Source organism: Protomyctophum parallelum (assembly GCF_964188405.1).
Source record: "Protomyctophum parallelum genome assembly, chromosome: 18".
NCBI classification, from domain to species: Eukaryota; Metazoa; Chordata; class Actinopteri; order Myctophiformes; family Myctophidae; genus Protomyctophum; species Protomyctophum parallelum.
Genome location: NC_139716.1, coordinates 42942826 through 42955296, shown reverse-complemented (window position 1 = coordinate 42955296; position 12471 = coordinate 42942826). Strand labels below are relative to the sequence as shown.

The 12471-nt window shown below is 51.9% G+C and overlaps 1 protein-coding gene across 1 annotated transcript in view; it reads right to left on the bottom strand.

Annotated features, from left to right (window-relative positions):
- Positions 1 to 620, bottom strand: part of adam19a (ADAM metallopeptidase domain 19a) — a gene marked incomplete at its 5' end in the record, with an annotated part of 80246 nt that extends 79626 nt beyond the window's left edge. Inside the window, 2 exons of the mRNA XM_083789596.1 lie at positions 40 to 143; positions 609 to 620. Coding sequence (XP_083645722.1) covers positions 40 to 143; positions 609 to 620 — 116 coding nt within the window. The remainder of the gene's footprint in view (positions 1 to 39; positions 144 to 608) is intronic.
- Positions 621 to 12471: the final 11851 nt, after the last annotated feature.

Genomic DNA, 12471 nt, shown 5'->3' with positions numbered 1-12471 from the left:
AAAATAAGACAGGAATGCAGTGGTTATGAAAACACTTACTGATTGCGTTCCACCTGTAGCACCAGTTCCAGGCCATGGGATGTCAGGAGTATTTCTCCTCTGGCTGGGTACTGGTCCTGGTACTGGTCCTGGTACTGGTCCTGCTGGAGGGACAGAAGAGGTGGTCAGGTTCAGCCAACAAAGCAATGGACAAACCTATATACAGTACAGGCAGCATGCAATTTAATCTGGACTGCAATGATGGAAAGAGTTTATTGATTTGTCTGCCATGCTTTGAGTGCATGCTACAGCAGGCAGTGTAAGTGCCGTACATGGTTAGTACATGTAAGTAGAGTGACTCAGAAATAGTAAATGGGAACACAGTGGGTGTACAGTAAACTGCACCAGTAGTAGAAAGGAAACATGATAAAGACTGATTCAGGAGCACTCAGTACGGTCGACAGGCTGACGACCTGCTACGTATTATAAGAGACTAATGAATACATTCGTTCACTTTTAATCACACACGGCGTCAGACGTGTTGTTTGGCTACGAGACACACCAAAGTGAATGCTCATTCGTATGAACAGACCTCCCACAGAGCGGAGGAATGATATGTTTTAGTTTACTCGCACACTCATTTTACTCTCATTGATTGCGTTGCATGAAAGCAAAGCGCTCTTCAGTACTGTTGTATCATGAAAGCAAAGCGCTCTTCAGTACTGTTGTATCATGAAAGCAAAGCGCTCTTCAGTACTGTTGTATCACATTCAGTGAGAAAAGTGGATTCCTGCTGCCTGCAGACACCACTGCTTTACAGACGTTCCATTAATGTGTCTGACTGGAATCCAGATCAGTGCTGTTACTTAACCCATTCTGACCTGAGATCAGATTCATACGAGGTTTCCGCCGGACACACACTGGTCTGATGAACCCATTCTGACCTGAGATCAGATTCTAGAAATGTCAGTCGCTCTTCGATTTTTCAAAAATAGCAGACCTACAAGCTCGTATCGCGCCACTCGGTGGCGCGATATGAGCTTGTAGATCTGCTATTTTTAAATAGCTAAAGCATAACATGATGCTGACACCAAAATGGGTGCCCGGTCAGAATGGGATAAACTCTAGACTACACTGTTTAGCTGTTAGCACATAGTTCAGGTTCGTTTGAGAGCATTTGCATAGTGGCAGAAATAGTAAACGCGTTGGTCGTGTTTTTAACGCTTGTTTTTAATATTTAATGAATTAATGAAATAAAGGATTTGTTTCTACTTCAACTGGACAGAGCTGCCTTGGACTCTCTTTTAAGTTGGCCACCTTATATCTCCTTCCACAGTGACATTGACTCAAGGTATAGAACTCTTGTGCAGTGGCAGAATAGTTTTGAGGTCAAATCAATGCCACTTTAAAACGTGCTTAATTGACATAAAGTACATTCTCGTCTGTGACGGGCGCAGGCAGCTCTGTAGTCAGTGTAGTGGAAGGACTATAGTGCAGTATGAATTAAATGAAGAGGTTTGACAGTGGAAACATCTCCTCATATCACTCATCTGTATTCAGTGCATTTCATCGCTCATTTCCTCTAATTAAAGTTCATTGTTCCAGAGCATTCTTTCCCAGGACATCAGTCCTTGATGTTAAGCTTGGACAATGTCCTTTCTCCACCCTCACTTAAACAACTCAATCTTAATCAATCTCTCTCTCTCTCTCTCTCTCTCTCTGAACATCCAGACCACCAGGAACGTGTCCAGGTCCTGGTTCCGGCGAGCTGCGTCCGAAACGGTCGAGAAATGACATTTACCGTGTGGGGGTCCCCGGGGGTCCCTGGAACATCCAGACCCCCACGAATGCGGCCAGGGGGTCGTACAAAGCCAACTCTTGTCGTGACAAATCACAAATCACAACAAACACAATATTTTGGACCAAACAAATAATTACAAAGAAGAAAAACAACAAAAAGAAGTGTTGTAACCTGCCGTTTTCTTCTTCTTTCGAATTATTTGTTCAGCCCGAATTTTTTTGTTTGTTGTCATGATTTGTTACGACAACAGTTGGCTTTGTACGAGGCTTAAAAGGTCTTTAAATAAATACTTTTTGAAATGTCTATGAGGAAAATGAATCATTTCCTGGGCCCTGGTAGGGGGCGGGACTGGGCCCTGGTAGGTGGCGGGACTGGGCCCTGGTAGGGGGCGGGACTGGGCCCTGGTAGGGGGCGGGACTGGGCCCTGGTAGGGGGCGGGACTGGGCCCTGGTATAGGGGGCGGGGCCGCGACGCTCTATTTGGCATACTTCACACTCCCTTATCTGCACTATAGACTCTGAATGTCCTTCTTACACTTGTTGTCCAAACACTAGACACAATGTCCGGTTGTTGTGTTAATGCAATCTGTCGGTGAGCACATATAACACAGTTGAAACACAATAATGAGACAGACACAATTCAGAGTTTCAGAGTATTGGAATAGAATGTATTCGAATACGGAGTAGCCGTGAAGCGTTACAATGGAACACCACACACTGACTCAACACATCTCAGTCAGACTTCAGATTAAGTACATTATTACCCCCCCCCCAGGGGTAGGTGGGTCCTAACACTGCCAATGAGAGACCCCTCCACACAAGTCACAGGTCAAATGTCAGTGAGAACAGAAAACAGCTTCTCATGGCTTAACAGCTTCTCATGGCTTGGTTTATGACGTCCTTAAATATACAACTCAGGTATCCCACATTTCCTTGACAGTTGCACACACTTCTCAGGTAAAATCTCAAAGCATCAACCTACAACACACACATATTCAAATATCTAAACACGAGCTCATGGAGAAACACATAGACATCAAAGGGGGCTTCAGCCCCTGCCATTTTACCCGTCTGTAAAACAAGTTAACAACTGCCCTTTCCAGACCATGAACGCAGCATTTATTTACTATGGTGAAAGAAATGCAAATGCCACTCCTTTCCTTTCCATGCCATGCCCAAAGTTTGTATTCAGGATAATTGCTTTTTTTCCAAAGTCTGAACTTGTAACGTAACATTTGAAGTACATTGCATCTTCACTAGCTAAGAGTGCTGGGTTCTGCGCCCCGAAAATAGCTGATCTACAAGTTCACAATGTGTCGCAGCGTGACGCGTTGTGAGCTTGTAGATCTGTAGACTATGAAAAAAGTAGGCCTACACTAAGTAACTTTCACAAAAGGAGAAATGGCTCATTCTCCAGAGGCATTGTCTGTCATTCATGTGTGTTCCATTTCTATGATCGTGTTTCAATTTCACACTTCAGCTGCTGCTGTAAATGATTGGTAGTGTGCAGCAAACTTCTCTGCGTGTACTCAATTGTGTGTGTACTCAATGAATGGTATGTGTGTGTGTCATTTGAAGATATGGCTGTGTGTACCAAATTAACCCATTCTGACCGGGCACCCATTTTGGTGTCAGCATCATGTCATGCTATAGCTATTTAAAAATAGCAGATCTACAAGCTCATATCGCGCCACCGAGTGGCGCGATACGAGCTTGTAGGTCTGCTATTTTTGAAAAATCGAAGAGCGACTGACATTTCTAGAATCTGATCTCAGGTCAGAATGGGTTCATCAGACCAGTGTGTGTCCGGCGGAAACCTCGTATGAATCTGATCTCAGGTCAGAATGGGTTAAAACACGAGTTCCGCTTTTGATGGTGTCATCATCATGCAGGGTGCATTTTGAGTGTGAAGGTTTTCAGTTTTGTTGTGTGTGCAGTTTTGAGAAAGACCTAGAAAACGTGTTAACAATTGTGGAAAAACTGTAAAAACCAATTACATCTCCATCTCATTCAGTGCCGTCTGTCACACGCATGTCACTGGTTTAATGACATGAAATTGTGTATTTATGGTCTAGTAAACAGGTCTGGCTGGTCTTGTCTTGTGTTACTTTTTCTCCACATGTTTACAGCAGACAGGAGAGTCAATGTCTGCCAACCTGTAATGCCTCAGAGCAGGTCTGCCAACCTGTAATGCCCTAGAGCAGGTCTGCCAACCTGTAATGCCCCCTAGAGCAGGTCTGCCAACCTGAAATGCCCTAGAGCAGGTCTGCCAACCTGTGATGCCCTAGAGCAGGTCTGCCAACCTGTAATGCCTCAGAGCAGGTCTGCCAACCTGTAATGCCTCAGAGCAGGTCTGCCAACCTGTAATGCCTCAGAGCAGGTCTGCCAACCTGTAATGCCTCAGAGCAGGTCTGCCAACCTGTAATGCCTCAGAGCAGGTCTGCCAACCTGTAATGCCTCAGAGCAGGTCTGCCAACCTGTAATGCCCTAGAGCAGGTCTGCCAACCTGTAATGCCCTAGAGCAGGTCTGCCAACCTGTAATGCCTCAGAGCAGGTCTGCCAACCTGAAATGCCCTAGAGCAGGTCTGCCAACCTGTAATGCCCCCCAGAGCAGGTCTGCCAACCTGTAATGCCCCAGAGCAGGTCTGCCAACCTGTAATGCCTCAGAGCAGGTCTGCCAACCTGTAATGCCCTAGAGCAGGTCTGCCAACCTGTAATGCCCTAGAGCAGGTCTGCCAACCTGTAATGCCCCCCAGAGCAGGTCTGCCAACCTGTAATGCCCTAGAGCAGGTCTGCCAACCTGTAATGCCCTAGAGCAGGTCTGCCAACCTGTAATGCCCTAGAGCAGGTCTGCCAACCTGTAATGCCCCCCAGAGCAGGTCTGCCAACCTGTAATGCCTCAGAACAGGTCTGCCAACCTGTAATGCCCCCCAGAGCAGGTCTGCCAACCTGTAATGCCCTAGAGCAGGTCTGCCAACCTGTAATGCCCCAGAGCAGGTCTGCCAACCTGTAATGCCCTAGAGCAGGTCTGCCAGCCTGTAATGCCCCCTAGAGCAGGTCTGCCAACCTGAAATGCCTCAGAGCAGGTCTGCCAACCTGTAATGCCCCAGAGCAGGTCTGCCAACCTGTAATGCCTCAGAGCAGGTCTGCCAACCTGTAATGCCTCAGAGCAGGTCTTGACATTTACACAATATTTGCAGCATCCCTGGAGCTCTGACCAGCAGATCCCCATCCCCCCCCCCCACCCCCCCCCCCTCTGACCAGCAGATCCCCATCCCCCCCCCCCCCTCTGACCAGCAGATCCCCATCCCCCCCCCCTCTCTCTCAGAGGAACAGCGACACACGTTGCTAATCGACACAAAGAGCCTCTATAATTAATCTATGTCAAGAGCATGTCAGAGGCTCAGAGCGGATAGAATTAAACAAGTCTTCTCTGAGAGGGGCGGAGGGTGTGTGTGTGTGTGTGTGTGTGTGTGTGTGTGTGTGTGTGTGTGTGTGTGTGTGTGTGTGTGTGTGTGTGTGTGTGTGTGTGTGTCTGAGTCAAATCCCTGCAGTGTTCTACTTCTGTTTGATCAAACTGAAAAGGAACAAAAGATGGAAGGTCAAAAGACTCAAAACTATATTTTTTTCAATCCAACAATTCCATTTTGGTGTCATGGCATGGATACTCAACGGTTATTGCGAACGCAGTGATTGCGAACTCAGTGAGCACTAACTATGAGACCCTGCAGATCATGTCTGTGTGTCTGTCTGTGTGTCTGTCCCGCTGTGACACCACCCGCCCGCCACCAGAGGGCGCAGCTGTAGCACACATCATCATCATCATCATCATCATCATCATACACACACACACACACACACACACACACACACACACACACACACACACAGTAGAAAACTTAAAATAATTACTAACTAAAAAGGAAAAAAAAACGTAATTTATTCTAATTGTTGTTATTGCAATGTATGAGCTTCCCGCGTTTGCGCGTCTTACTTGTGTAAGACTTTAAACTGCCAGCAAATACTGGAACGGGAATCTAACCTCGACAAAACAAAGGTGACAAGTTTTCTTCCTCTGTTTTTCATCCAGCCAGTAACAGTGGCTCTAGTCTACGCCCGCGCTTCAGCAGACAAACAAACACACATCCACTAGTCCATACCTGTGGATGCCAGGTCACTGCTGTTCATGATGTCTTCTGACAACCAGCCAACAACAAATGGTAAATGGTGCATTTATATAGCGCCTTTATCCAAGGCGCTTTACAGAGATTGTGCATTACATTCACCCATTCATACACCGATGGCAGTGGAAACCATGCAAGGCACCAACTAGCACATCGGGAGCAATTAGGGGTTCAGTGTCTTGCTCAAGGACACTTCGACAGTAACTCTGGGGGAGCCCAGGTTCGAACTGGCAACCTTACGGTTACCATCCAGGCACTCTACCCCTGAGCCACCACCGCCCCAGCCCACAACCACTTTAAAACCACAGCTTTCCTCCTTTCATGTCTCATAAATATTTGTAGAGAAAAGGCCTTGTGCATACCGACAAGGACAGGTGACCGTAGGACCTGCATCAGGTGTCCCCTGAAACCTGAAGGCCGTGTAGACCAAAACGTTGTCACTCTGAATAACCCATTCTGAGTCTGACCTGAGATCAGATTCATACGAGGTTTCCACTGGACACACATTGGTCTGATTAAACCCATTCTGACCTGAGATCAGATTAAAAAAATGTCAGTCGTTCTTCGATTTTTCAAAAAATAGCAGACCTACAAGCTCATATCGCGCCACTCGGTGGCGCGATATGAGCTTGTAGATCTGCTATTTTTCAATAGATAAAGCATAACATGATGCCGACACCAAAATGGGTGCCCGGTCTGAATGGGATAAAACTGCTGCTCTATAAGTGAAGAATAAACATCACGTCACTTGCGTGTCTATTTCCCAGTGTCAGCCTCAGGCTGCACCGTCTGTGACGTTACTTACCCCAACGACGTGACGCGCATGTTATACTGTGACGTTACTTACCCCAACGACGTGACGCGCATGTTATACTGTGACGTTACTTACCTCACGACGTGACACACATGTTATGCAAATCGCTAATTACTACCTGACGAACATCAGCAACAACAACAACATCTGCGTACAGAAAAGCTGACATTTTGTGAAGTTTTTGGAAGGGAAAATTAAATTAATTTTTACGGTTGGATGTTTGTGTCGATGCAGTGAAAACAACAAAGTAGTGTAGATAGAAAGCCTCCACAGCTACAGCTACAGCTACAGCTGTGCTTTCTCTTTTCCCTTCCAAGGTGAAGAAGGAATAATGGACAGAGCTTTGCCATTAACCCATTCTGAACGGGCACCCATTTTGGTGTTGGCATCATGTCGTGCTTTAGCTATTGAAAAATAGCAGATCTACAAGCTCATATCGCGCCACCGAGTGGCGCGATACGAGCTTGTAGGTCTGCTATTTTTGAAAAAAATCAAAGAACGACTGACATTTTTAGAATCTGATCTCAGGTCAGAATGGGTTCGTCAGACCGGCGTGTGTCCAGTGGAAACCTCGTATGAATCTGATCTCAGGTCAGAATGGGTTAATAATTCCACAGTGGCCGCCGTGCGTTCAAAGGCCTTTCCTTTTTCTTTGCCCCTACAAGGAGCCTTGGGTTTTTATTTCCTCCGATCATAAATGGACCCTTCATCAACATCAATGGTTTTTTTTCCCTTTTTTTTTGCTGCCATGATGTGACAACCAAGGTGTCTCTCTGCGTCAAATAGCCTGGAAAGCAGACAAATATGATGCCAGATGAAGGCAAATAAATCACACCCATGTGAAGTCGGGGGGCGCTCTTTTCATCGTACATCATCATGATGACGTAACATTTGCTCAGACACATATGATGTAAATTCTCCATTAATTGTCAATGGGAATTTAACCCATTCTGACCGGGCACCCATTTTGGTGTTGGCATCATGTTATGCTTTAGCTATTGAAAAATAGCAGATCTACAAGCTCATATCGCGCCACCGAGTGGCGCGATACGAGCTTGTAGGTCTGCTATTTTTGAAAAAAATCGAAGAACGACTGACATTTTTAGAATCTGATCTCAGGTCAGAATGGGTTCATCAGACCAGTGTGTGTCCGGCGGAAACCTCGTGTGAATCTGATCTCAGGTCAGAATGGGTTCATCAGACCAGTGTGTGTCCAGTGGAAACCTCGTGTGAATCTGATCTCAGGTCAGAATGGGTTAATGTTTGTGTAAGACAAAAATCTACACCAATAGCTGAATAAACTGTAGGAGGGGGGCTAGCGCCCCTCAAAAATGCCCTGTGCCGGCCTGGGCCATGGCTCAGTGGTCCAGGGCCTGGGCCATGGCTCAGTGGTCCAGGGCCTGGGCCATGGCTCAGTGGTCCAGGGCCTGGGCCATGGCTCAGCGGTCCGGCCTGGGCCATGGCTCAGCGGTCCAGCCTGGGCCATGGCTCAGTGGTCCAGGGCCTGGGCCATGGCTCAGTGGTCCAGGGCCTGGGCCATGGCTCAGTGGTCCAGGGCCTGGGCCATGGCTCAGTGGTCCAGGCCTGGGCCATGGCTCAGTGGTCCAGGGCCTGGGCCATGGCTCAGTGGTCCAGGGCCTGGGCCATGGCTCAGTGGTCCAGGGCCTGGGCCATGGCTCAGTGGTCCAGGGCCTGGGCCATGGCTCAGTGGTCCAGGGCCTGGGCCATGGCTCAGCGGTCCGGCCTGGGCCATGGCTCAGTGGTCCAGCCTGGGCCATGGCTCAGTGGTCCAGCCTGGGCCATGGCTCAGTGGTCCAGCCTGGGCCATGGCTCAGTGGTCCAGCCTGGGCCATGGCTCAGTGGTCCAGCCTGGGCCATGGCTCAGTGGTCCAGGGCCTGGGCCATGGCTCAGTGGTCCAGGGCCTGGGCCATGGCTCAGTGGTCCAGGGCCTGGGCCATGGCTCAGTGGTCCAGCCTGGGCCATGGCTCAGTGGTCCAGCCTGGGCCATGGCTAAGTGGTCCAGCCTGGGCCATGGCTCAGTGGTCCAGGGCCTGGGCCATGGCTAAGTGGTCCAGCCTGGGCCATGGCTCAGTGGTCCAGGCCTGGGCCATGGCTCAGTGGTCCAGGCCTGGGTCATGGCTCAGTGGTCCAGGCCTGGGCCATGGCTCAGTGGTCCAGGCCTGGGCCATGGCTCAGTGGTCCAGGGCCTGGGCCATGGCTCAGTGGTCCAGGGCCTGGGCCATGGCTCAGCGGTCCAGGGCCTGGGCCATGGCTCAGTGGTCCAGGGCCTGGGCCATGGCTCAGTGGTCCAGGGCCTGGGCCATGGCTCAGTGGTCCAGGGCCTGGGCCATGGCTCAGTGGTCCAGGCACCTTGGCCTGGGCCATGGCTCAGTGGTCCAGGGCCTGGGCCATGGCTCAGTGGTCCAGCCTGGGCCATGGCTCAGTGGTCCAGCCTGGGCCATGGCTCAGTGGTCCAGCCTGGGCCATGGCTCAGTGGTCCAGCCTGGGCCATGGCTCAGTGGTCCAGCCTGGGCCATGGCTCAGTGGTCCAGCCTGGGCCATGGCTCAGTGGTCCAGCCTGGGCCATGGCTCAGTGGTCCAGGGCCTGGGCCATGGCTCAGTGGTCCAGGGCCTGGGCCATGGCTCAGTGGTCCAGCCTGGGCCATGGCTCAGTGGTCCAGCCTGGGCCATGGCTCAGCGGTCCAGGGCCTGGGCCATGGCTCAGTGGTCCAGGGCCTGGGCCATGGCTCAGTGGTCCAGGGCCTGGGCCATGGCTCAGTGGTCCAGGGCCTGGGCCATGGCTCAGTGGTCCAGGGCCTGGGCCATGGCTCAGCGGTCCAGGGCCTGGGCCATGGCTCAGTGGTCCAGGGCCTGGGCCATGGCTCAGTGGTCCAGCCTGGGCCATGGCTCAGTGGTCCAGGCCTGGGCCATGGCTCAGTGGTCCAGGCCTGGGTCATGGCTCAGTGGTCCAGGCCTGGGCCATGGCTCAGTGGTCCAGGCCTGGGCCATGGCTCAGTGGTCCAGGGCCTGGGCCATGGCTCAGTGGTCCAGGGCCTGGGCCATGGCTCAGTGGTCCAGGGCCTGGGCCATGGCTCAGTGGTCCAGGGCCTGGGCCATGGCTCAGTGGTCCAGGCCTGGGCCATGGCTCAGTGGTCCAGCCTGGGCCATGGCTCAGTGGTCCAGGGCCTGGGCCATGGCTCAGTGGTCCAGCCTGGGCCATGGCTCAGTGGTCCAGCCTGGGCCATGGCTCAGTGGTCCAGCCTGGGCCATGGCTCAGTGGTCCAGCCTGGGCCATGGCTCAGTGGTCCAGCCTGGGCCATGGCTCAGTGGTCCAGCCTGGGCCATGGCTCAGTGGTCCAGCCTGGGCCATGGCTCAGTGGTCCAGGGCCTGGGCCATGGCTCAGTGGTCCAGGGCCTGGGCCATGGCTCAGTGGTCCAGCCTGGGCCATGGCTCAGTGGTCCAGCCTGGGCCATGGCTCAGCGGTCCAGGGCCTGGGCCATGGCTCAGTGGTCCAGGGCCTGGGCCATGGCTCAGTGGTCCAGGGCCTGGGCCATGGCTCAGTGGTCCAGGGCCTGGGCCATGGCTCAGTGGTCCAGGGCCTGGGCCATGGCTCAGCGGTCCAGGGCCTGGGCCATGGCTCAGTGGTCCAGGGCCTGGGCCATGGCTCAGTGGTCCAGCCTGGGCCATGGCTCAGTGGTCCAGGCCTGGGCCATGGCTCAGTGGTCCAGGCCTGGGTCATGGCTCAGTGGTCCAGGCCTGGGCCATGGCTCAGTGGTCCAGGCCTGGGCCATGGCTCAGTGGTCCAGGGCCTGGGCCATGGCTCAGTGGTCCAGGGCCTGGGCCATGGCTCAGTGGTCCAGGGCCTGGGCCATGGCTCAGTGGTCCAGGGCCTGGGCCATGGCTCAGTGGTCCAGGCCTGGGCCATGGCTCAGTGGTCCAGGCATGGGCCATGGCTCAGTGGTCCAGGCCTGGGCCATGGCTCAGTGGTCCAGGGCCTGGGCCATGGCTCAGTGGTCCAGGCCTGGGCCATGGCTCAGTGGTCCAGGCATGGGCCATGGCTCAGTGGTCCAGGCATGGGCCATGGCTCAGTGGTCCAGGCCTGGGCCATGGCTCAGTGGTCCAGGGCCTGGGCCATGGCTCAGTGGTCCAGGCCTGGGCCATGGCTCAGTGGTCCAGGCATGGGCCATGGCTCAGTGGTCCAGGCATGGGCCATGGCTCAGTGGTCCAGGCACCTTGGCTGGTAATCCAGTCTGGCAGTGGACAAGTCTGTGGCTGTACTGCTGTGACATTGGAGAGATACTGCATGTGTCCCATTGGGTACAATGTGCAGCAGCGCTTTCACAAACAGACGGGAAAAGGGTCTGGGTGAATGGAAGGGAGCCCGTCTGGGGAAAAGGGTCTGGGTGAATGGAAGGGAGCCCGTCTGGGGAAAAGGGTCTGGGTGAATGGAAGGGAGCCCGTCTGGGGAAAAGGGTCTGGGTGAATGGAAGGGGAGCTGGAGGACCCTGATTGTCCCCAGGTTTGGTTCCAGTCCAGCAAGACACTTAAGCCCTAAATGCTCGGTGGGCAGCACTCAGCTGGGCGAAGCTGAAACTGAATTTCCCCTGCGGGATGAAAAAGGTTTAAATTGAATTCACCTATAGAGGCTATAATATGCCTGTGACATCTTCGTACATGTACGTGGAAGTTACGTGGGAACGCTTACTGAAGTGGCAAAGAAAATACTTTCTGGCCTTACATCCAAACAGAAAAGTCCTGTCTGATTGTATATGAAACAATGTGGCGGCGGTGGCTCAGGGGTAGAGTGCCTGGATGGTAACCGTAAGGTTGCCAGTTCGAACCCTGTGGGCTCCCCCAGAGTTACTGTCAAAGTGTCCTTGAGCAAGACACTGAACCCCTAATTGCTCCCGATGTGCTGGTTGGTGCCTTGCATGGTTTCCGCTGCCATGTGTGTGTGAATGGGTGAATGTAATGCACAATCTCTGTAAAGCGCCATGGATAAAGGCGCTATATAAATGCACCATTTACCATTTACCAATGTTAAACTCACCAGTCCCGCCCCCCCCCCCCCCCCCCTTTCAGAACGACGAGGGCCCAGGAAAGGCGTTTACGCTGCGGACAAAGCCAACTCGAGTTGTGACAAATCATAAACAATAAACACAATGTTTTGGGCCCGATCTAATAATTAGTAATAAGAAAAAGTATGCACCCCAAACTACCTAAAAAAAACTCCCTACCAGTACACACCACTGACCACCAAGACATCTGTGCAGTTGCACGTTTCAAATAACAAAACAAGCAGCCCTGTTTTAATGTATAACTGTGGTTTAAGCTGTGTGCTGCTGTGACTTGTGAGAAATGCTGTCACCAAAGCCGAGCTGGAGGCGCGCAGCAGCGTCCCCAGCTTGCGATGACACTTTGGTCACGATGATTAACCCATTCTGAACGGGCACCCATTTTGGTGTCGGCATCATGTTATGCTTTAGCTATTTAAAAATAGCAGATCTACAAGCTCATATCGCGCCACCGAGTGGCGCGATACGAGCTTGTAGGTCTGCTATTTTTTAAAGAATCGAAGAACGACTGACATTTTTAGAATCTGATCTCAGGTCAGAATGGGTTCATCAGACCAGTGTTTGTCCGGCGGAAACCTCGTGTGAATCTGATCTCAGGTCAGAATGGGTTAAAAGGC